This window comes from Lotus japonicus, chromosome 2 (genome assembly GCF_012489685.1).
Source record: "Lotus japonicus ecotype B-129 chromosome 2, LjGifu_v1.2".
NCBI lineage: Eukaryota > Viridiplantae > Streptophyta > Magnoliopsida > Fabales > Fabaceae > Lotus > Lotus japonicus.
The window spans coordinates 78442710-78464564 of record NC_080042.1 but is presented as its reverse complement, the minus strand read 5'-3'; the positions used below and the strand labels follow the sequence as shown (position 1 = coordinate 78464564).

The 21855-nt window shown below is 35.5% G+C and overlaps 7 protein-coding genes across 7 annotated transcripts; 2 read left to right on the top strand and 5 right to left on the bottom strand.

The window, feature by feature from the left end:
* Nucleotides 1-752: 752 nt before the first annotated feature.
* Nucleotides 753-2956, bottom strand: LOC130739901 (TMV resistance protein N-like). Its single transcript, XM_057592366.1, has 2 exons — nt 1778-2956; nt 753-1156 (listed from the first exon to the last, which is right to left on the bottom strand). Exons 1-2 carry the CDS (start codon nt 2272-2274, stop codon nt 862-864), a joined length of 792 nt encoding a protein of 263 aa, XP_057448349.1. The 5' UTR covers nt 2275-2956; the 3' UTR covers nt 753-861.
* A 129-nt stretch (nt 2957-3085) lies between these two features.
* LOC130739902 (TMV resistance protein N-like) lies at nt 3086-6525 on the bottom strand. Its single transcript, XM_057592367.1, has 2 exons — nt 5817-6525; nt 3086-5485 (listed from the first exon to the last, which is right to left on the bottom strand). The coding sequence occupies exons 1-2, from the start codon at nt 6314-6316 to the stop codon at nt 5206-5208; spliced, it is 780 nt and encodes a 259-aa protein (XP_057448350.1). The 5' UTR covers nt 6317-6525; the 3' UTR covers nt 3086-5205.
* LOC130739903 (disease resistance protein RPV1-like) lies at nt 3374-4353 on the top strand. Its single transcript, XM_057592368.1, has 2 exons — nt 3374-3840; nt 3989-4353. Exons 1-2 carry the CDS (start codon nt 3374-3376, stop codon nt 4269-4271), a joined length of 750 nt encoding a protein of 249 aa, XP_057448351.1. The 3' UTR covers nt 4272-4353.
* Nucleotides 6526-8256: 1731 nt separating the features above from the next.
* On the bottom strand, nt 8257-9360 carry LOC130739897 (disease resistance protein RPV1-like). The gene is made up of 2 exons (XM_057592363.1): nt 8824-9360; nt 8257-8623 (listed from the first exon to the last, which is right to left on the bottom strand). Exons 1-2 carry the CDS (start codon nt 9291-9293, stop codon nt 8350-8352), a joined length of 744 nt encoding a protein of 247 aa, XP_057448346.1. The 5' UTR covers nt 9294-9360; the 3' UTR covers nt 8257-8349.
* A 4299-nt stretch (nt 9361-13659) lies between these two features.
* Nucleotides 13660-15076, top strand: LOC130739896 (uncharacterized). Its single transcript, XM_057592362.1, has 2 exons — nt 13660-14174; nt 14357-15076. Exons 1-2 carry the CDS (start codon nt 13780-13782, stop codon nt 14802-14804), a joined length of 843 nt encoding a protein of 280 aa, XP_057448345.1. The 5' UTR covers nt 13660-13779; the 3' UTR covers nt 14805-15076.
* A 205-nt stretch (nt 15077-15281) lies between these two features.
* LOC130739898 (thioredoxin H2-like) lies at nt 15282-16291 on the bottom strand. Its single transcript, XM_057592364.1, has 3 exons — nt 16071-16291; nt 15868-15990; nt 15282-15734 (listed from the first exon to the last, which is right to left on the bottom strand). The coding sequence occupies exons 1-3, from the start codon at nt 16194-16196 to the stop codon at nt 15495-15497; spliced, it is 489 nt and encodes a 162-aa protein (XP_057448347.1). The 5' UTR covers nt 16197-16291; the 3' UTR covers nt 15282-15494.
* A 1729-nt stretch (nt 16292-18020) lies between these two features.
* On the bottom strand, nt 18021-19205 carry LOC130739894 (thioredoxin H2-like). Its single transcript, XM_057592360.1, has 3 exons — nt 18971-19205; nt 18756-18878; nt 18021-18648 (listed from the first exon to the last, which is right to left on the bottom strand). The coding sequence occupies exons 1-3, from the start codon at nt 19094-19096 to the stop codon at nt 18409-18411; spliced, it is 489 nt and encodes a 162-aa protein (XP_057448343.1). The 5' UTR covers nt 19097-19205; the 3' UTR covers nt 18021-18408.
* Nucleotides 19206-21855: the final 2650 nt, after the last annotated feature.

The following is a 21855-nucleotide window of genomic DNA, read 5'->3' as shown; positions in this document are numbered from 1 at the left end:
GCTAACTTCATTTGCATTGTGGTTTCTAGTTTGGTTGTATAATAAGGAATGCTCATGTTATAGAATAGATGATGGAACTTGATTTTGTTGATCAGGCACGCGGTCAGAGCCCCGGGCTGGGCTCCTCCCACTGCTTGGGAGCTTACGGTTTCATGTTCTATTTCACTCCCCGATGGGGGTTCTTTTCTCCCTTCCTGTCTTTATCAGCTAGTTTTTGCAGGTCTAGTGAAAGCTGTATTGTTTCAGCTCATTTTTCCTGAATATCCCTCCCCAAAGAAAAACATGCATGTCCATGCATAGCTTTTTTATCTCTGAAATATAAAACTTTACTGTTAGCTCTTAGTAGACAAACTGCTCGTCAAATGTAAATTGAAGACTTAAAGAACAGGGTAATTGAATACATGATGTAGGTGATTTCTGCGTCTTCCCTTTTCCCGTTAGGTATGATTACTTCTGAAGTATTTATTAATTGTTGGTTATTGAGATATATTTGCTTCATAACTTCTACTATGATTGATGAATAAACATTTACTGGTTGTTGATTTGCATTATATATGTGCATGAAATAATCCCTTGGTATGTCACAATTCAGGCATAAATTGCTGCACTTTTAGCTGTGGGTAATAATAGGTTAATTTCTGTTGGATTCTGCTAGAAAGTGTGGAAAGAGAGAAGGAGAAAGACACTATATGAGAGAAGTGAATTTGGTAATCTGAATTGATCTGAATGAGTAGCTTAGAAACACACAGACACATAAAAACCGATGACCATTTATTCAAATTATTTGAAAACATGCAGATTTCTTTAATAAAGTAACATTATCATTGATCATATACATAATACTTAGACAAATAATTTCTATTAAAATGGTGAAAAGTTATTAGCATTCCCTCTTGAATTTTCCATGTGTGCGAGCATATCAGGTGTCAAGTGAAGCAAACGGATACTTCTCTCCATCTTAAGTTCTGTGACACGCTGAACAGTTGCTTGATGATTTTTCCAATTTTCATGGGAAGGTATGCTTTGAAAATATTGATGCTGAAGTTGTGCAAGTTGCTCATACTTTGTAATCTGATGGTCCAGGTCCCCGACGTACACTCCATTCAACTTTTGCAGCACATCCATAGCAATTTCCTCAACAGTTTCATATTCAGTTCTGTACACAGACATCACCCAAAATGACACTTATAAAGTCTCAATTTCTTATTTCTCACAAATCCATACAAGTTTTAAAACCAGAAAAAACAGAGGAACCAAAACATAAAGAAGTTTAAAGTGATGAAACTACAGCATAAACTACAAAGCTTGCCTGTTCAAATGATAGAAAGAGTACCCAATGGTATGCGCGTTTGGATTAGTCTTGTGAAAATAAAGTGAATTGAAAGTGAAGTGATTAATGTTTGAATACGCATGTTATAATTTTTTAGGATAATATCATGATATCAATTAGTCAAATCTCATAATTGATAGCATGCTTAGATCAGTTTCTCTTTATTGGAACCAATTATGGCACACAAAAGTTGCTTAGAGAAGCTGATCCTAAAATTGATTTTGACTTTAGAACTGATTATAGAAGAGTTTTGAAACATGCACTGAATATGTCAATTACAGAAGCTATGTAGTATGATTTTTAGCTTCATCCTACATTGATTTTGAAGCTAGAACTAGTTGTGAAAGTAAATATCAAAATACTAAAAAAAATAATTTTCAAACTAAAGAATCAATTGTAACATTTATAAACATGGAACAAAGATGGTGGTACATGATTTGATGTTACCTGTTGACATTACAATCCCAGCCAGATAAGTTGACAGCTTCTAGCAAGGCCTTCCTCCATTCTTGCACCTTCTCCATCTTTCCTTGAAATTTTCTCTCATGTTTAGCAAATGCGTCTGCATAGCTTTCCCTCTGGTTCCTGACATGGGAAGGATCTATATCATAGAAAATAGGCACTACAATTTGCCCTCTGGTCTTTCCACATTGAAGTATTTTCACAAGCTCATCCAAGCACCATTCAGAAGCTGCATAGTTTTTAGAGAAAACAATCACTGAGAGCTTGGCTTCTTCGATGGCGCTAACAAGGGTTGTTGGTACTTCATCTCCTCTCTCAAGATTGTTGTCTATGTAGGTTCTGAGATCTAACCTTTTCAAAGCAGCATCAAGATGGCTTGTGAAAGTTCTGCGGGTGTCATCACTTCTAAAGCTGATAAACACCTCGTGCTTTTGTGGAGGAGCATTATTAGAGGATGATGATGATGAGTATGACCATGCCATAAGATGTACTATTTTGCTAGCTAAAGACAATAAGTGTGTGACTCAATTTTATCTGTATATGGTATTCTGAATTAGTCCTACCCTTTTGTAGGTTCATGCATCTATGTAACCATTGAATGAAATTAAGAGTAGAAGAGTTAGTAGTTGTGACAACATGGAGTTTGAATTTCATGGTTGCCCCCTGAAAGGGAAGTGATGGAAAAAAACAATAATTTCCGGTGCATTATTCAGGTTAGATGAATGACCAGGGTACAGAAAGTCAAGAATTTCCGTGTCAAAAGAATATAGCTGTTTCGCTCAAAACTCTGCCAATGCAATATTTTAGTGCATCTTAACAGTTGACTCGAAATTAGAGAATATATACTCAAAGTAAGACTAGAAACTCCTCTAAGCATATTTGGTTAGACTAGAAAAATCACACTGAGTCAAAATTTACATTCGACTGAAGCAATTTCTCTTAGCTTTTGTAACTGTTCATTGTGATTTAGGCTTCACTATATCCAAACATGCGTTATCTCTTGCAAGTTGAAATTTGAGCTTCACAGATCAATGGTAAACTAATTCCCAGCAATTATAGCTCTCAAGTCAACCATATTTTATTTTGCACTGTCTGGCTGGCAAACAGTTGCAATCATTGACTGGAAAGTATTACAAAAACAATATATACAAGAAAGTAAAACTTAAATTAAAAAATACCAATATAATGTTTTGGTCTAAGAAAGCACCTCAAGTCAAGTGCACGATAAATGGTTAGAACAACCTACATGTTTAGTATTCTATAAATTCAGTAATTCAATCTAAACCATGCATGAAACATAAGAGAAGTTAATATATTGGTTAAATGCACAACTATCTGAAGGTTGAAGATAAGAATAAGAATTTCCATTTTTTTCTAGTACAACTTGAATTAAAATATAGAAATCAAACCAACGGGCTTGACAACCTACATAGACTTTTCGTTCTTAACCAACGTGCTCTTCAATTTGCTTCAGGGGAAGGTACAAAATAACAATGTTATAAAAGGAACTTCACAGCAGTGATTAGATTCACAGGAAGCTAGAGTACTTAAAAGCTAGCAAATTAGACCCAACTCACAAACATGGCTTGGTCATCATCCTCAAGCACTCCTCAAGAAAAGCATGATGTGTTCCTCAGCTTCAGGGGAGAGGATACACGATACACTTTCACTGGCCATCTTCATGCCACTCTCACCAGATTGCAAGTCAAAACATACATTGACTACAATCTTCTGAGAGGGGATGAGATTTCATCCTCGCTTCTCAAGGCGATCGAGGAGGCCAAGCTCTCGGTTGTTGTTTTCTCCAAAAACTATGGAAACTCAAAGTGGTGTTTGGATGAACTTGTTAAGATACTTGAGTGTAAGAGGACGAGGGGGCAAATTGTGCTGCCCATTTTCTATGATATTGATCCCTCCCATGTCCGCAATCAAACCGGGACTTATGCTGAAGCATTTGTTAAGCATGGTCAAGTGGATAGGGCGCAAAAGTGGAGGGAGGCTTTGAGAGAAGCAGCTAATCTCTCAGGTTGGGATTGTTCTGTCAACAGGTATATTGCATCTTGTGAATCATTTAGTCCATTTTAGTTCACAAATTAAAAGATTTCTGGCATGCAAATTGATTTTAACACATAAATAACATATCATGAATTAATCAATCATTACTTTTAACTAATGATGGTGATTACATGGCTACAGGATGGAATCTGAACTGATAGAGAAAATTGCAAAGGATGTGCTGGAAAAACTGAATCGAGTATATGTTGGCGACTTGGATCAACAGATTGCAAAGTATGAGCAACTAGCACAGCTTCAACATCAGTTTTTTCAAAGCATACCTTCCCATGAAAATTGGAAAAGTCATCAAGCAACAGTTCAACGTGTCACAGAACTTAAAATGGAGAGAAGTGTCCGCATGCTTCGCATGTCACCTGACATGCTTTCACATTTGGGGCAATCAGACAACTATAATTATTTTTAGTCTTATTGTACAAGTTTAATGAGAAATTAATCACTGTTATTATCATGGAGTTTCAATGACACTATATTTCTTAATTTCCAAATTTTAGTTGTTGACAATGTGTAAACATTTTAAATATCAATGCCTAAACATTTTTAATTGCAGACAATGCTTAGAAGTCTCTCAGAAATCAGAATGCTACTGGTTATTCAATAAATAACCTCTAATCTTAAATTCATGTGTCAATCACTGTCCCTTAAATTCTGAGTCTCTTGTCAACCTATTCTTCCTGTATGGCATGCAATGTTATGAACTTTCCTGTGGAAGACATTCAACAGTGGTTTGATGGCTAATTTTAGAAGGGTTCTATGCAACATTGCTGGTTCAGACTTGTGCCCTCTATGTAGTACTTCCCAAGAAACAATTCTGCATCTTGTTAGGGATTGTTGTAATGTTGCCCCTTTTGGAGATCCTTAGTCTATAGGAATTAGCAACAAATGTTTTTCTCAGGTGGCATGCAAGATTGGTGTTTGAAGAATCTTTCAGGGAGGGTGAGGATCAGGTAAGAGGGGAAGTGGCCAAGTGTTTTTGCTTGTTTGGTTTGGGAAATTTGGAACATGAGAAATGCTTTAGTATTCCAACAGTCAGCTCCTTATAAAGCTAACTTCCCAACATTTTGTTCAAGAAATGATTATGCTAACTTCATTGCATTGTAGATGAACATTTCTGTCTAGCTAGTCTCCATCATGATTAGGGATCTTTATCAAGCTATTTCGTTCGAAAACATTCAGGTTTTTTTTTTGTTAAGGCAAGAACGCAGCATAAAATTTATTAATTGAAATCTGACTGAGTACAAGGAAAACCAAATGCCAAGCTTCACTCTGGTAGGTCATTCCACCAACAATTTGGAAATCATTCAGAAAATTGTCTATGAAAATGGCTAGATTTTTCTTTACTAATAATCACTCTTGAAATTTCCATGCACATATGGGAGCATATCAGGTGTCAAGCGAAGCAAACGAACACTTCTCTCCATTTTAAGTTCTGTGATACGTTGAATAGTTGCTCGATGAATATTAAGATTTTCCAGGGTAGGTATGCTTTCATAAAAATCACCTTGAAGCTGTGCTAGTTGCTCAAACTTTGTAATCTGATGATCTAGGTCGCCAACATAAACTCGATCCAGTTTTTCCAGCACATCCTTTGCAATGTTCTCTACCAGTTCAGATTCCACCCTGTAGGCATGTAATCATCACCATTAGCTTAAGAGAAATGCTAGTTTTCTAATGGAATGTTGCGAAATTCTATAATTGATAGCATGTTTGAATCAATTTCTTTTTCCTCAGAATTAATTCTAATATCCACAAGAAGCTAGCTACTCAAAAATTTCTCACATAATTGATTTTGACTCAGAAGCATTTTCAAGCATGCAATGATTATGATTTTAAGCTTCATCCCACATTGATTTTGGAGTAATGACCAATTGTGAAAAGAAACATCTAAATAGAATCAATTATAACATTGATAAACTTGGAATAAAGATGGTGGTACAAGATCTGAAGTTACCTGCTGACATTACAATCCCAGCCTGATAAGTTGGCAGCTTCTAGCAAAGCCTTCCTCCATTCTTGCACCTTCTCCATCTTCCCTTGAAATTTTCTCTCATGTTTAGCAAATGCCTCTGCATAGCTTTCTCTCTGGTTCCTGACATGGGAAGGATCTATATCATAGAAAACAGGCACAACAATTTGCCTTCTGGTCTTTCCACATTCAAGTATCTTCACAAGCTCATCCAAGCACCATTCTGAAGCTGCATAGTTTTCAGAGAAAACAATCACCGAGAGCTTGGCTTCTTCGATGGCGCTAACGAGGGTTGCCGGTATTTCATCTCCGCTCTCAAGATTGTTGTCTATGTATGTGGTGATTTCTAATCTTTTGAAAGCAGAATCAAGATGGCTTGTGAATGTTCTACGGGTGTCCTCGCTTCTAAAGCTAATAAACACCTCATGCTTTTTTGGAAGAGAGTTTTTAGAGGAGGAGGATGAGGATGAGTATGACCTTGCCATAGGATGTACTATTTTCTTCTAGATAAAGACTTTTAATTGTGTATGACTTGAGGTTACCTCACCTGTATAGCTATGAAATTCTGAATTAGTACTACCCTTTTGTAGGTTCTTGCATCTCAGTATAATCCAATGGAAGAAATTAAGTATAGAAGAGGGAGTAGATGTGACAACTTGGAGTAGAATTTCATGGTTACTTCCCAGAAAGGGGAGTGATGGAAAAATTAATAATTTCCGGTGCATTATATTAATATTATTCATGTAAAATGAATGAGCAGGCTACAGAAAGTCAAGAATTTAGTGTGAAAAGGATACAAGTGTATGCTCAAAACTCTGGCAATGCAATATATTAGCGCAACTTGACACTTGACTCTAATTAGAGAAAATATACTCAAAAGGCTGAGACTAGAAACTCATCTATATCTTGCAAATTGGAATTTTGAGATTTTGGCAGATCAATGATGAACTAGTTCACACTTCTAAAGTCAACTATATATGGCTGGCCGATAAATAGTTGAAATCATTGACTACAAAAACATCCAATATATATAAGAAAGTAAAACTTACATTAAAAAAACACCAATAGCACCGGTGCACTGTTTTGGTCAAAGAAGCAACACAAGTGCACGATACCAAATGGTTAGAACAACCTACATGCATGTTCCTATGTGAAGATTAAAGATGAGAACAAGTAATTTTGCATTTTCAAACAACCAATCTGTGGAGAATCAAAACATGTGAGGTTTGCCATTTGCCAGAAGACTAGACACAGTTAAGTTACTTAAGTATACTAAAGTTAGAATGCAATACAATATCCACCGCAGAAAATATAATACTGATATTGTTTTAGCTATTGCTGAAGGCAGTTCATCAGAAAATATAAATTTATCAGAAAGTTTTTGCCCATGGCCAAACTCCTTGTCCAAACATGCTGCTAAAAATATAGTTATAGACTTGTAGTGATACAGTATGATGGCTAAACACTTATTTCCCATCGGACATGTCAATTTGTTTACAACAAATTTATCCACTGTTCAATCTAGGACATAAATATGTGACTTTGATAAAATATGAATAAGAACAAAGATTTAGACCTTTTCCAAAAAACTCATTTAAACACTTAAAGAGAATGTACAAGAGAAGAAGAGAAAATTTAAACAACTTAATTTGGCAATGAACTGAAATGGAAAAGAATACTAAAATTGCACACTCTTAACAGCTAACTCCTAAAAGCCAAGTCAAGATTTAAATGTAGTACAAACAAATTCCAACATTTATTTCGAATTTCATATATTTACTTGTAAATTACAGACTCTCCTGACGAGTGAGAGGTTCCGGTTCCCTAAAACCCCTCATTCAGTTGTTTATATGAGTTCTCTGAAATTGAGAAGTTTTGTGAGATTTTGAACTAGCAGACAATGAGAGGGTTTACTTGAATACTTGCCCTTTCCCCTCTCTTCCTCTTCCCTAATCCTCTATATGCAGCTGTTTGGAAATATAATGGCCTCCCAAGAGTCCAAACCTTTTTGTTGAAGATTGCTCATAAAGATTGATTACCAATGGTGAAAGAGTTACAAGGAATAGGGGAACTGTGAAGAAGAAGAAGGAGTTATTATTCATGCTATTAAAGTTGTGGGAAGCCTTCATTGTAATCTGGATTTATTATAATCTGCAGAAGAATCAGGTTGATAGGAGGGGTATTAGTTGGCCCTTATTATTGCTTGGTTTATTTGGAAAGATAGATGTGAGCTTAGTGTTTAAGAGCTATTCATCCATGCCAAATCATATCATATCTTTCACATTATTGGCTTTTCTATGCAAGTGATTAATAATCTAACTCTCCCTGACTGGGAAATTTCTTTACAAAAACATTAGTAAATGGTTCTGAAACTTAATACATTTGGTTATGTTTTTCAACAGAATGGAAGAGCAGCTTGTGGAGATTTGGTTAGAAATTGTAGTAAGAAAATTAAAATTACAAACTCTCATCTCATTGAAACTTAACAACAACCATTAATCTCTCATAAAACTGAAAATTACATATTGTTTGAATGACCCAAATGTGAAAGCATGTCAGGTGACAAGCGAAGCATGCGGACATTCTTCTCCATTTTAAGTTCTGTGACACGTTGAACAGTTGCTTGATGATAATTAAGATTTTCCAGGGTAGGTATGCTTTCATAAAACTCACGTTGAAGCTGTGCTAGTTGCTCAAACTTTGCAATCTTTTCATCCAGGTCTCCAACATATACTCGGTTCAGTTTTTCCAGCACATCCTTTGCAATTTTCTCTATCACTTCAGATTCCATCCTGTACAGACAGGCATGTAATCACCACCATTAGCTAAAAGTAACGATATGTTGTTCACCATATATTTCTTATGTGTTAAAATCAATTTGCGCAAAACTTTTAATTTGTGAACTAAATTTTACTTAGTCGATAGCAGATAAAGTACAACATAAAAAAGGTAGTTAATCAATGGACTAAAAGATTCACAAGATGCAATATACCTGTTGACAGAGCAATCCCAACCAGAGAGATTAGCTGCTTCTCTCAAAGCCTCCCTCCACTTTTGCACCTTATCTACTTGACCATGCTTGACAAATGCTTCAGCATAAGTCCCGGTCTGGTTGCGGACATGGGAGGGATCAATATCATAGAAAACGGGCAGCACGATTTGCCCCCTCGTCCTCTTACACTCAAGTATCTTGACAAGTTCATCCAAGCACCACTTTGAATTTCCATAGTTTTTGGAGAAAACAATGACAGAGAGCTTTGCCTCCTCGATGGCCCTGAGAAGTGAGGATGAAATCTCATCCCCTCTCTGGAGATCATAGTCTATGTATGTTTTGACTTGCAATCTGGTGAGAGTTGCATGAAGATGGCCTGTGAAAGTGTACCGTGTATCCTCTCCCCTGAAGCTGAGGAACACATCGTGCTTTTGTTGCGGGGTGCTTGAGGATGTTGTTGACCAAGCCATGTGTGTGAATTGGGTTTTGCTAGCTTTTAAGTACTCTAGCTTCTTGTGAATTTTATAACATTGGTTAGCTCCATGTCTCGCATACACTTATTTCTCTTTATATTTCTATTCTTTTTTAATTACATCACATAGACACCTATCATATCTCTTATTTCTTCATTTTTCTCAAAGATGAAGGTGAAAATCAATTATAAACACATAATTATTCAATTTTATGGTTGTTTTGTACTTCCTTTCCCTGAAGCAAATTGAAGTTCAAGTTGGTGAAGAAAGAAAAGTCATGGTTTTGTCATTATGTGTGAAAAATGAAAAGAAAGCAAGCGGTTTTAGGCAACCCCGTTGATTTGATTTCTATATTTTAATTCAAGTTGCCCTAGATAAAAACAAAAAAGATAAATTCCATTATTATATTTGATTAAAAAATATATAAGATATATAATTATTTTGAAAGGATAAGCTTTCTTCTTGTAACCAAAAAAAATTTTGAAAGGATAAAAAGATAAAATAATTGGTGCTTGCTACGATACCACAACACTTGTGTGGGTATGATACACGAAAAGGTTGTGGACCAATCACATCCTCCGTATTTAAAAAGAAAAAAATGAAAATATAAATTATTTTTATTGTGGACCAATCACATCCTTCATGTATGATACATTGTGGGTATCATAGAAACCACCAAAATAATTTATATGCATCGATGTTGATAGCACAGAGTTTTATATCCTCTGCCCCCCACTCCCACTGCGTCGGCTTTGTGTTAGTTGTGTTGATGTTAAAAAGAGAAAATTTAACATTGACATTGGGTTCGACACTAACTTTTTACTCTAAAATGTGTTTTTTTTTTTTATATCAATGAAAAATGTGTGTGTTGAGTTGTTAGTGTTCTAACTTGTGAACCACCAGACTCATAGATACTAATCCTAAACGACGTACTCTAAATTCTCATCTTAAAGTACACCTTAAATTTGGGCATAGCATTTAATGATCTGTTAGTCATAGCTGAATGATGAATGATAGCCATATTCAATGTTTAACATACACTTCAAATTGGAAAATCAGCATTCAAATTGGAAAACATAAAAGATGCGGGAACTCCTGAATAGTGGCAACACCCATCGACACTTAATAAAGTGTTTTTCATTTAATAGCAGTTCAAAAACGCTAAAAAAGTGGATGTCAATTGATGTCACCAACACAAGTACTCCCTCCGGTCCTATTTATAAGTATGAAAGAGAAGAAAAATTTTGGTCCTTTTTATAAGAACCAAATGAAAGTTTGAGCTATATTAATTATTTTTTTCCAATGATGCCCTTATTAATTCTAACTTGTAAAATGTGTCTCATTAATTATTCTCTTTTTCCCACTTTCCAACACTAATAACAAAGGGCAATTTTGGAAGTTTATTTTGATTCAAGACATATTTAATGCATTTTATCTAGTTTAACTACATTTCTTAAACTATGTAAATTTTTTTTTGTTGCTTATAAATAGGACCGGAGGGAGTATTACACAACTATTAGATTAATTCGAAATTTCAAAACTACGCACTACACGGTAGTCTAAGTAACCGAGTACTTTTTTCCATTTTAAGCTGCCCAAGAAGTTGGTTGGTTGCTTGTAAATCATTCCAAAGCTGAGTATTGAACCCGCTCCCCACCATGAGATTATGTGCTTGAAGCTTCGCTAGTTCCTCATACTTAGACCTGCATAAGGTTGTAGTCGATGTAGGCTAGTTCCATGCTGAGTATAGAACTTACCCCTCTCTCAAGGTTGTAGTCGATGTAGGCTTTGATTTGAAACCTGCATAAGCTAGCGTAAAGATGGCTTGTGAAGTTGTGGCGAGTGTCCTCACCTCTAAAGCTCAGGAACACATCGTGCTTTTCACGTGGAGTACAAGTGCTGGAGGAGGATTGCCATGCCATGTGGTTCGTTAATTCTTATCAAGGTTTAGTGATGGAAATTAGAGTTAGAGTAAATTGGATATAGGAACTCAAACTCTCATCTCAAGGTATGAAACTATATCTAAATTCGGAAGCACCTTTTATGGACACAAACACACAATAGTACCTTGTGAAGTAACTTATGATATCATCATTTGATTAATTCTCTATTTTCACACACACAAAAGACGTTGACATTTTAATCCGGGCCTTGATATTCTAGAGAAATAAATGTTATTGAACCCTTAAATGGATTTTTAATTAATGCTGTGAAGATATTAGCTTAACTCAAGTAATGTGGTTAGCTTAACTCACTTGAGTTACTTGAGTTAAGCTAGCTAGACTTAGATTTGAATAGAAAATTTTGAAAGAAAATATTTTAATTGGAATATTACGTTTTCTTTTTTTTTGGCCAATGTATATTACGTTCTTTTTTTTTTTTCAAAATATTACGTTCTATGATAGTAATAATTTCCATTCCTTCGGGTGCACTAGGGTGGGGAAGTTTCAAAATGGTCCACTGGTGGACCAATGGTCATATTAGTAATTTACAAAATAAGAATATAAAAAAAATTAAATTGTAAAAAAAAAACCTCTCTCCTCAGTTCTCACCCACCTCCAGCACCACCGCACCAACAACTAACACCAAGCACAGAAACAATGGAACACCAACACAATACTGATTCATATTCCCCGTCATGGCACGAACACAAGTCAAAACCCAAACCCAAAATCTAAATTTCCATGGTTTGCTTGCAATTTCAAACACTTCTTGTACTGGGAAGAAACAATAATACAGTTCAAAACACCAAAGAACAAGAAACAGAGAAGAGAACAGAGCATGGTGGGGGAGGAAAACACGTAATACACAGAACATCAAAACCGGCCACCGCGTGCCACCCACCCCTCAAGCCCGCGTCTGGTCCATCTGCGAGCCCACCCAGAACCCCCTCAGAGACCAAAGCGCAGGTCGACAAAACCGCCGCCCCAATCGCCGGCGAGCAAGCCACGCTTGGGACCTCCAAATCCATCGCTGATTCGCTCTCCGTGTGAGCAGTATGCCAGCATGGTCGATTCCGTCAAGCTCGTCGCCAAGCGCGATGTCAGCAAGGCGAAGTTCAAGTTCCTCTGTTCTGCTCTTTGAGGTGGCTCGGTGGATCTGTTATGCTATTACTCAATCCCTCCCTCACCCAAAAACCTAACAAAAATACCCAGATTTGAAACTGCAACTGAGGGATATTGTTGAAGGCGTTGTTGTGGTAGGTGAGAAGGGAGAAGATCCGGTGGTGGCGGTGGTTGTGGCGCTGTGGGTCGAAACGGCAGTGGCCACGACGTTGGAGATTGCACGGCGGTGGTGGTTCTGGCTTTTTGGGTCTATTGAGAGAAAGACATGGTTTTTTTTTTTGGTAAGCGAGAGAGAGACATGGTAGTATTACAATCATACCCCTCTAACACTAATTGAATCCTAGCCACTAAATTTAAGAATATTCCTAGATTCTTTCATCCAACGGTTCTAGGCAATGGTCCACCGATTGACCATTTTGAAACTTCCCCACCCTAGTGGGCACCCTTCCTTCTCATGAGTTTTTCAATCTTCTTGAATGCTTTTGAACAAAAAACTAGTGATTAGTGGGTCATTTAGGGCTTCGTGCTAGGATCTGATCATATGTTTGGAATGGGCCTAAATCATTAGTGGGTATACTTTTTGTGTTGAAAATAACCCCAATTCGGAAAAATACTTTCTTTTCTGACAAAAAATAAATAAAAATACTTTCTGATTCATTTTGCAATAAAAGTAAGATACTTATTTTATTTTGATATTTATGACATTGGTATCCATTGAAAAAAAAAGACATTGATATATGTAATTAGTTTTAAGATTTAAATATGTGGGTTGACGCAGCGGTTCAACACTTTATCTCTTAAATAATGATTGAAAGTTTGAATCTCTAACTCATATCAATGGAAAAATCTCTTTGACCAAACCCTTATTACTTAAAAATGAGAGATTGGTAATATACTTTAATCAATAAAAAGAAAATTATAAGATTTTATTTTCTATAAGATATTTGGTCCAACTAAGGTTAGTGTTTTTACTTTTTAAGGATCATGAAACCTATTGGATCATTAGATTTGGCACCCCAATCATTAGAAATGTCACCTCACTTACGGAAACTCAGTTTCCGAAATATTTCGAAAATAAGGTTTTCGAAGCAGTTTTTTACTCAAAAGTGTGGTTTTTTACTCAAAAGTGTGGTGTTAGATGTATTTTGAACTAAAAATCACGAATTAATTTCGGAATCTAAGATATTCCGAAATAATTCGGAACTTGAAAATCCGAAAATTGGAGGTGTGAAATCTAATGGTTGGGGTGGCAAATCTAGCTCTCAACCTATTGACCAAAAAAAAAAAAGGATCATGAAACCTTTGTCATCACTCTGTTTCGGTCTTTAACGTGCGATTTCTGCAACTTCTGCGCCCTTCAAACACTCTTTGCAACCCCTTAAAGGGACCAATTGTCTTCACTCACAATTTTTGCTACCATGGTTGCTAGGGACTACTACAAGATACTCAAGGTGAACCGTGATGCCACGGATGAGGAGCTGAAGAATGCTTACAAGAGGTTAACCATGCAGTGCCACCCAGATAACAACCACCACCAGTGCCCTCTTCGGAAACAAGAGTTTGAAGCCAAGTTCAACAAGATAACTGAAGCCTATGCTGTTCTGAGTGACCCCAAGAAGCGCCAGATCTATGACCTCTACGGCCACTATCCCATTAACCTGAAGAAAAGTGGTGATGGGGATGTTGGGAATAATCTGAATGAAGATGAAGATTCAGGGGTAGTTGTGATCAGGTTGGAATGTACCCTTGTGGAGCTTTACAAAGGTTGCAGGAAGAAATTGAAAATCTTGAGGACTGTTCTTGATGAATTTGGGTAATCCACTGTTGCCCTTTAATTTAATTATGATTTATGCATTGTAGTTTGTTCATTTCTGATAGAAGTTTGTGATTTTTGTGAAAGATTGTAGTATTAATTAAAATTAGGGCTAGTTATAGCAAAATTGGATCATCATAAAATTCCCCTTCATTTGAATTTGCTTAGAATTGCTTTTGCAGAAATTTGAAGACTGTAGAAGAAATCTTGAAGATTGATGTTAAACCTGGTTGGAAGAAGGGCACAAAAATTACTTTTCCTGGGAAGGGAAATGTTGAACCAGGAGCTACTGCAGCTGATTTAATTTTTGTGGTGGATGAGAGACCGCATGGAATTTTCAAGAGATATGGAAATGATTTGGTGGTGACCCAGAAGATATTACTGCTTGATGCCCTGGTGGGAACAACACTCAACTTGACAGCCTTGGATGGAAGAGATATCACGTTCGAAGTGACTGATATTGTGAAACCAGGATACGAGATGGTGGTCCCAAATGAAGGTATGCCCCTTTCAAAGGACCCTAGCAAGAAAGGGAACCTCATATTCAAGTTTGATGTTATGTTTCCATCAAGGCTAACCACACAACAAGAACATGATCTAAAAAGGATTCTTAGTGATGCTGATAGATAAACCCATACTTGCAATTAGTCTAATGGTTGTAACTCTTCAGCAACCCTCTTCCACATGAGAATTTACATAACTAAATATGCAGTTTCACTATCCAATATGAATTTTGTACATGGTATATATGAACTTACCAAGCATATATAGTTGCACCCTTTTTCTACAGCATATATGATGCAACTTAGGAAACAAGTGCTTATCAATATTTTGCATTTTTCGCATTTGTACTCTACTGTACATTGACTGGTTTCAATTAAATAGAGGTGTCTTGTTTATTATGAGGTGCTTGTAATTTAGAATCTTCCTTGCATTATCAATGTTCATTCCTCTTTTAATTTTTGCTATTTATTTTGTACAAGCTTTTCTTCGGCTGATAGTCTGAGAAATGTTTTTTCTTCTAATTCTTGTGAGAGAAATATCAAATATGTTAGTTGGCCAATGATGATATTGAAGTTGTTGAAGATTTTGATTAGCAGAGTCCAATGACTCTAAAGAATCCAGTCATATTGATAGTACTCATTTGATGCCCTTGTATGTCTCCATAAATGGTTAAACTCAGGCACCTACACATTGCATATACTTCCACGATACATTTTTTTTAGGTAAGCACTTCTACGATACATGACATTGCAAACTTGCGATGGTGAAAATGACACCTATTTTTTCTCTTATTTTGGTGAAAATAATGACACAAACTTAATGAAATCTGAGTTGAAGGTATTTTCTTGTTCCCCTGTGATGATCAGGGTTGAACATGCAGCTGCGGACCCTTTCTGAGTTGATCATTGTATCATGACCACAAATTAACTTTCTGTGTTTTTCAATCATACTTTTCAGCTCCTCCTTTCTTACCCCCACCACTTTATCAACGGCTTTGCCTTTCTTGATGAGTATGAAAGCTGGCAGTGCCTGCACCTGGAATTTTTGAGACACTTCCTGTTGCCATTTATATAGTGAACATAAATCAGTTCTCATGTGGTGGAAAGTGTCACTTAAACAAAATAGGATTTATTACATGGTGCTGTTTTTTACATTAAGTAAACTAGTTAAATAGTAATGAGTTACTTACCCATAACTCGTCCACATCAATCTTGATGAACTCAACATCTGTGTATTTTGCTGCAAACTCTTGGATAACTGGGTTCATGAGTTTGCAGGGTCGACACCACTTAGCTGTGAAATCAATCACCATCTGTAGCAAAGAAAGACCATATTAAGAAAACACATGGTTTACGAAACTAGTTAAAGACTATTGTAGGTACTGAAACATACCAGCTTGTCAGTTTGTTTGAAGGCATCAAAATGAGCATTCCATTTAGCTGTGGAATGGAAGGTAAGGATGTTGGATGACTCTGATGATCTATCGACATACACAGAATTGAACATGTTACCTCCCATCTTGGTTCCTTCTTGTGGCTGGAAACGATAAACTGAAATTGATTTAAGAATCTGAGATTTCTTACTTAGTTTGGATGATAGCAAACTGGTTGGGACTTGGGATATATATAGAGACCAACAGAGTAGTATGAAACTTTTATGGTATTTCCTTTGAATTAACGAATCAGATTCTTTTAAGTGGGAGGCTCTAAAATGGACCCTTGAAGGTATTAACTATTATTAAGACAAATTGGGAGCATAAGTACCTTTCATCAGTAGTTAGTCCACTACCATTCACGTTTCTTAAATGGTGGTATGTGAAAAAGCACAAAAATAAAAGCTGTTTGTCATGTTTTTATTATTATTCTTTTTATTAGAAAAAAGTCAAAAAACAATACCTTGTCAACTTGTGATCCTTCAAGTTATAAGGAGTTTAGTTTTATTTAATAGCATGTTTGATGCTACGTTCACAAGTGCCAAAATTGATTATCCATTATCAGAATTAATCTAAGTGTTTAAATGTTTCTTTCATAATTGGTTCTAGTTCTAAGATATATTATGAGATTTTAGAATTTGTACCAGACTAGACTCTATTCCAAAAGCTAACTTAGGGGTGAGGTATGTTGTATCGTCTTATTTTGTCATACCTATAGTCAATGTGGATTTCCTCAGCACCTCTCTCACGCCTATAACTGAAAATCTGGAATATGAAATTTGCTTGAATGAAAATATGTGGGTGACTCATTTATTAGTTGCCCGATAAATGAATCTAAATAGGCATTGATACCATCTTATAATTCGGGATTGGTCTATCTGTACCCGATGAGCTAGCTCAGGGTGGGTGCCCTACCATTTTCAAAGACTTATTCAACCATATCTTTAGTCAATGTGAGATTTCTCAACAAGTTAGGCCTAACCCGTATTCTAAAATTATGCGAGAGATATTGATATTAATTCTTGATTACTAATCTCTTTGATGAAATTAAGAAGTCTAATTCTTTAGGTAATCCTAAATTAAAGAAATATCAAGGACAAAAATTCTAAAACCTCGAACACCAAAGTGTTGCGATTAAAAACAATACACGCCTTTAGAGTAAGTGCACTTTATTGCTCACGTAATATAAGATTGTGAAGTTACAATTATGGAACCCAAGTGACCAAAAAATCAAACTAACTCTTGGATGAGTTCTAGGTAGATATAAATTGAAAGTGGTGTTGTGATTACGCAAATAAACAAATATGAAGATAGAGATTCGTATAAAGAGAAGTCTTGAGATTGCTAAGTAATTGAATCATCTCCTCTGGTTTTATATATGTTATCCTAATAACCTATGTGTCAACTATACTTCTCATGTGTTAGATAAACCGTCAGGTTATAGCTAAACTATTTACTTAAGGACACTACCCATTGCAACTGTCATGTAGACGCAATTGCTTAAATAAGGATTAAAACGGAGAACGAGAGAAGTTGGCTAAGGGGTATTTCACTACCCTATCATTGGCTAGTCGAAAGAATTCAAAATTTTATCCTATTACCTCTGTTAGGTGCGCATCAAAACTAATTCCACACACACTCAATCCTCTTTACTTTTCCATAGGTTAATTCCTCCGCCAGATATAAATTATCCTATTATTGATATGATTAATTACTTCATATAGAATTAAGAATGCAAAGAGAAAACAAAAATATAACTGAATTGAAATAACATATATAAAATACCGGGGTCCAAATCATCTCTTGTAACCTCGTGAAAATTTGAAATAACATGCATAAAAACAGGGGAAAAGAGTATTATACTCAATTTTGACCCCACACCAGAAATATGATCTAAGAAGGCTTCTGAGTGATGCTGATATTTTACATTTTCTGTAACTTGACTCCACTGTCTCTAAGAGAGGAAAAAGGAAAAGAAAAGAAAGGAACTAAGATTGCCTGTTGATTGACTGGTTTCAGTTAAATTGAGGTGTCTTGTTTAATATGAGGTGCTTGTAATTTAGAACTGAAGTGTATCAATGTCCAATTGTCTATTCCTCTTTCAGTTTATTTTTCTTGTAAGAGAGAAATATGCTAGTTGGTCTATAATGATACTGCAAGTTGCTGGAGATTTTGATTAGCAGAGTCCAATTGCATTAAAGAATCCAATATTATTATTGTTAGTAAATTGAGGCCCTTGTATGACCCCATAAATGGTTAAACACGAGCACACGCAACATGGTCTATCTGTACACCAACTTATTGAAATCTGAGTTGTAGGTATTTTCTTGTTCCGTTGTAATGGTCAGGGTAGAATGTTCTGCTGCAGACCCTTTCTGATTTGATCACTGCATCATGATTACAAGTTAACTTTCTGTGATTTTCAATCATCCTTTTCAGCTCCTCCTTTCTTACCCCCACCACTTTATCAACAACTTGTCCTTTCTTAATGAGTATGAAAGCTGGCAGTGCCTGCACTTGGAATCTTTGAGACACTTCCTGTTGCCATTTATATGATGAACATAAATCAGTTTTCAATAGCATTTGTAGATGTTTTTGCTTTACAATAAGTATATATATTAATTATAGAGGAATGAGTGACTTACGAATAACTCCTCCACATCAATCTTGATGAACTCAACATCTGTGTATTTTGCTGCAAAGTCTTGGATAACTGGGTCCATGAGTTTGCAGGGTCCACACCATTTAGCTGTGAAATCAATCACCATCTGTAGCAAAGAAAGACCAAATTAAGTTTACCTATGCTTGCTTTAAGAAAGTAGCCAAAGATGATTGTAGCTACTGAAAGTCTGAAACATACCAGCTTGTCAGTTTGTTTGAAGGCATCAAAATGAGCATTCCATTTAGCAGTGGAATGGAAGGTGATGATGTTGGTTGAGTCTGATGATCTATCAACATTTGCAAAATTAAACATGTTGGATCCCATGTTGATGTTGGTTTCTTCTCCTGGCCGGAAATGATAAACTGAAATCAATTGATTTAAAGTGTCTGGGATTTCTTACTTGGTTTGGATGATGGAAACTGGTTGAGACTTGGTGTATATATTTTATATTTATAGACAGTAACATAGTAGTAGGAAACTGCTGTCATTCGTTTGAAACGAATCAGATTCTTGTAAGTCGCAAGCTGTAAAATGGACGCTTGAAGCTATTAGCCATTATTGTTAACTTTTTTTTATTAAAATGTAAGAATAACATGAGAATAAATTTCTCAAAGTAGGAGATTTAAATACAATTGCACCAATCCAATAATAGGCACCCACAATAAAGGACAATTATGATTAGCCATGTTTTTTTTACTGTTATTGCTTTAATTTTATTAGAAAAAAATGAACATATATCCTCATCAACTTGTGATCCTTATTGTTCTTCCAGAAAACAAGCTTTGGATCTCTTTGGTTTTCTTGCTTTGGCCTTGAGCTCTGCACACGGTGGTGAGTTGGTTGTCCACAGCAGAGTGAACTAAGATTCAATAAGAGCATAATGAGGAAAATGAAAATAATGCTTATGTAATTAAACGATTAAACTTGTATTTATAGAGTGTGATTTGAGTTATAACACAAGCACTTAGTTTTAGTGAAGTTGTCGTGCAAAACTTATAAGATGATGGCTACATTTGGGCAAAAAGTCTTTAATCATGCCGGCTTTGATTTTGCTCGGCTAACGGCTGAACCTGAAAAAATTCATTTTTTGTTGTCTTGGTCTGGTCGGCCAACACGTGTTTACTCGGCTGTAAATCCTATGAGCCGACCATAACAATATTGGGTCTTATGGTCATTTAAGCCAATTAAGATCGGAGATGCAATTCTTGTCATACAATAATATTCACGCGCTTCATAAAGAGTGTTCTTTCCCCTTGACATGAAGTAAAAGCATGATTTCTACATCAGCCGACAGCATCAAAGCAAGGTTTGTATTGAACTCTTGCAGCATGTCAAAGAAGATTCTGATAACACCAAAATGAGCTTGTCATCTTTATTTTGAAACTATACCTATGAGCTGTTGCAAATCGGATAACTAAAGAGCATCTACTTTATGACAACGCACGGTCTAAATATGCAAAATACAACAAATTGCAGAAAGAAAAAAGAGAAACACGAAATCACAAAGATTAACATACTGATATATAAATAAGAAGTACACATTGAATAAAGAGACAATGGTCCCGAATCTTTTTAACTCCACTACTTTGCCTAACAACAGATTCACATATATATATTCCTTCTGCCACCAAAAGTTTTTGTGCCGTCACTCGTAGAACAGTGAGTCTTTGTTATTTTCTATTCATATCCATAAAGGAAAGCCATATATTAATTCTTACCAATTAAAAAGAAGAAAAAATAGCCATGCATGTGTTGCTTTTTTCATGTAGTTGTCACGCAATGTTTTGCCTACAAAGTGTATGAATACGGAAAACTCATTACTATTATATATACATGACTAAAATAAGCTTAGTAAGCTAAAAAAGAACAAGAAAATATATATATATATATATATATATTTCTTTTATGTTGTGTACACCGAAATTATTCTTACAGCATTTATCTATTGGACTGGACTACATGAAAACACAGATATACACACTGATACATAAATAAGAATCATGCATGTATAATTAACATAATGTGTTTATATGGTGGACCATGGTCACCATAGAATTCAAATGATCAGTAGGTAGTACGTTGTGATGGTTGGACACTTCTTTTATGGTAACACGAACAACACTTGTAATTTGTGATAGTTTCTGAACTTGACAAATTGCCGAGTTTATTTTGGGTAATTACTTCATCTTTCATGAGAATATATCATTTAGAACAACAAAAGAGTGATGAGTGCTATAATAATAAATTTTAGGGGAGGGTCGGTGCAATAATGATAAATCACAAGAGAGGTTAGTGTAATGTTTCCAATAAAATAAGGGTGGTTAGCGTCTTGTTAAATCATAGAAGGGACGTCAAAGCAACAATGACAAAGTTTAGGGGAAATCCATGCAATTTGCCCTTTTTTTTATAAAGGGCTCCCTCCGTTCCAAAATATAAGTTATTTTAGGTTACGCACAATGTTTAAGAGCTCATTAATTGATAATTTTTTTTTATTAAAATACCCCTATTTAAAGTTGTGTTATATTAATCAGAGGGAAATGTTATTATTGGTTAAGTGGATAGTGAGAGTTGTAATATGTGAAAATTGAAGTTGATAATTAAGATATGTAATATTAAATGAGGGTATATAAGGAAGAAGAGAAAAAAAATGCATTGATTTTGCAAAACAACTTATATTTTGGAACGGAGAGAGTATACAGTAAAAAGTTAGCATATATTGTATGTTATGATGATGATGTCACTAAAGTGGTATTCAATGATTTTCGGCAAGTGGTAAAGTTTTATATTTTCATTTTTCTCATTTAAAAAACTAATTATAAAAGTGAAAATGATTGTGTTAACGAAAGAACAGAGAGAAAAATTAAATCGTCCGATTACAATTAACCTCTCTTGTTAGGGCATAATTTAGTGTGTTCGTACATTTGAAATTACATTTTTCTCATTTAAAAAACTAATTATAAAAGTGAAAATGATTGTGTTAACGAAAGAACAGAGAGAAAGATCGTCTGATTACAATAAACCTCTCTTACTAGGGTATAATTTAATGTGTTTGTACATTAGAGATTACATTTTTCTATATACGC

Coding starts and splice junctions, on each gene's coding strand:
- LOC130739901 (XM_057592366.1), bottom strand. CDS start 2,274: ATGGCATGGTCATACTCATCATCATCATCCTCTAATAATGCTCCTCCA. Junction 1,157..1,777: donor TGGGATTGTAATGTCAACAG/GTAACATCAAAT, acceptor GTCTGTGTACAG/AACTGAATATGAAACTGTTG.
- LOC130739903 (XM_057592368.1), top strand. CDS start 3,374: ATGGCTTGGTCATCATCCTCAAGCACTCCTCAAGAAAAGCATGATGTG. Junction 3,841..3,988: donor TGGGATTGTTCTGTCAACAG/GTATATTGCATC, acceptor ACATGGCTACAG/GATGGAATCTGAACTGATAG.
- LOC130739902 (XM_057592367.1), bottom strand. CDS start 6,316: ATGGCAAGGTCATACTCATCCTCATCCTCCTCCTCTAAAAACTCTCTT. Junction 5,486..5,816: donor TGGGATTGTAATGTCAGCAG/GTAACTTCAGAT, acceptor ACATGCCTACAG/GGTGGAATCTGAACTGGTAG.
- LOC130739897 (XM_057592363.1), bottom strand. CDS start 9,293: ATGGCTTGGTCAACAACATCCTCAAGCACCCCGCAACAAAAGCACGAT. Junction 8,624..8,823: donor TGGGATTGCTCTGTCAACAG/GTATATTGCATC, acceptor CTGTCTGTACAG/GATGGAATCTGAAGTGATAG.
- LOC130739896 (XM_057592362.1), top strand. CDS start 13,780: ATGGTTGCTAGGGACTACTACAAGATACTCAAGGTGAACCGTGATGCC. Junction 14,175..14,356: donor ACTGTTCTTGATGAATTTGG/GTAATCCACTGT, acceptor TTGCTTTTGCAG/AAATTTGAAGACTGTAGAAG.
- LOC130739898 (XM_057592364.1), bottom strand. CDS start 16,196: ATGGGAGGTAACATGTTCAATTCTGTGTATGTCGATAGATCATCAGAG. Junction 15,991..16,070: donor TCAAACAAACTGACAAGCTG/GTATGTTTCAGT, acceptor TCTTTGCTACAG/ATGGTGATTGATTTCACAGC. Junction 15,735..15,867: donor TTGATGTGGACGAGTTATGG/GTAAGTAACTCA, acceptor AAATGGCAACAG/GAAGTGTCTCAAAAATTCCA.
- LOC130739894 (XM_057592360.1), bottom strand. CDS start 19,096: ATGGGATCCAACATGTTTAATTTTGCAAATGTTGATAGATCATCAGAC. Junction 18,879..18,970: donor TCAAACAAACTGACAAGCTG/GTATGTTTCAGA, acceptor TCTTTGCTACAG/ATGGTGATTGATTTCACAGC. Junction 18,649..18,755: donor TTGATGTGGAGGAGTTATTC/GTAAGTCACTCA, acceptor AAATGGCAACAG/GAAGTGTCTCAAAGATTCCA.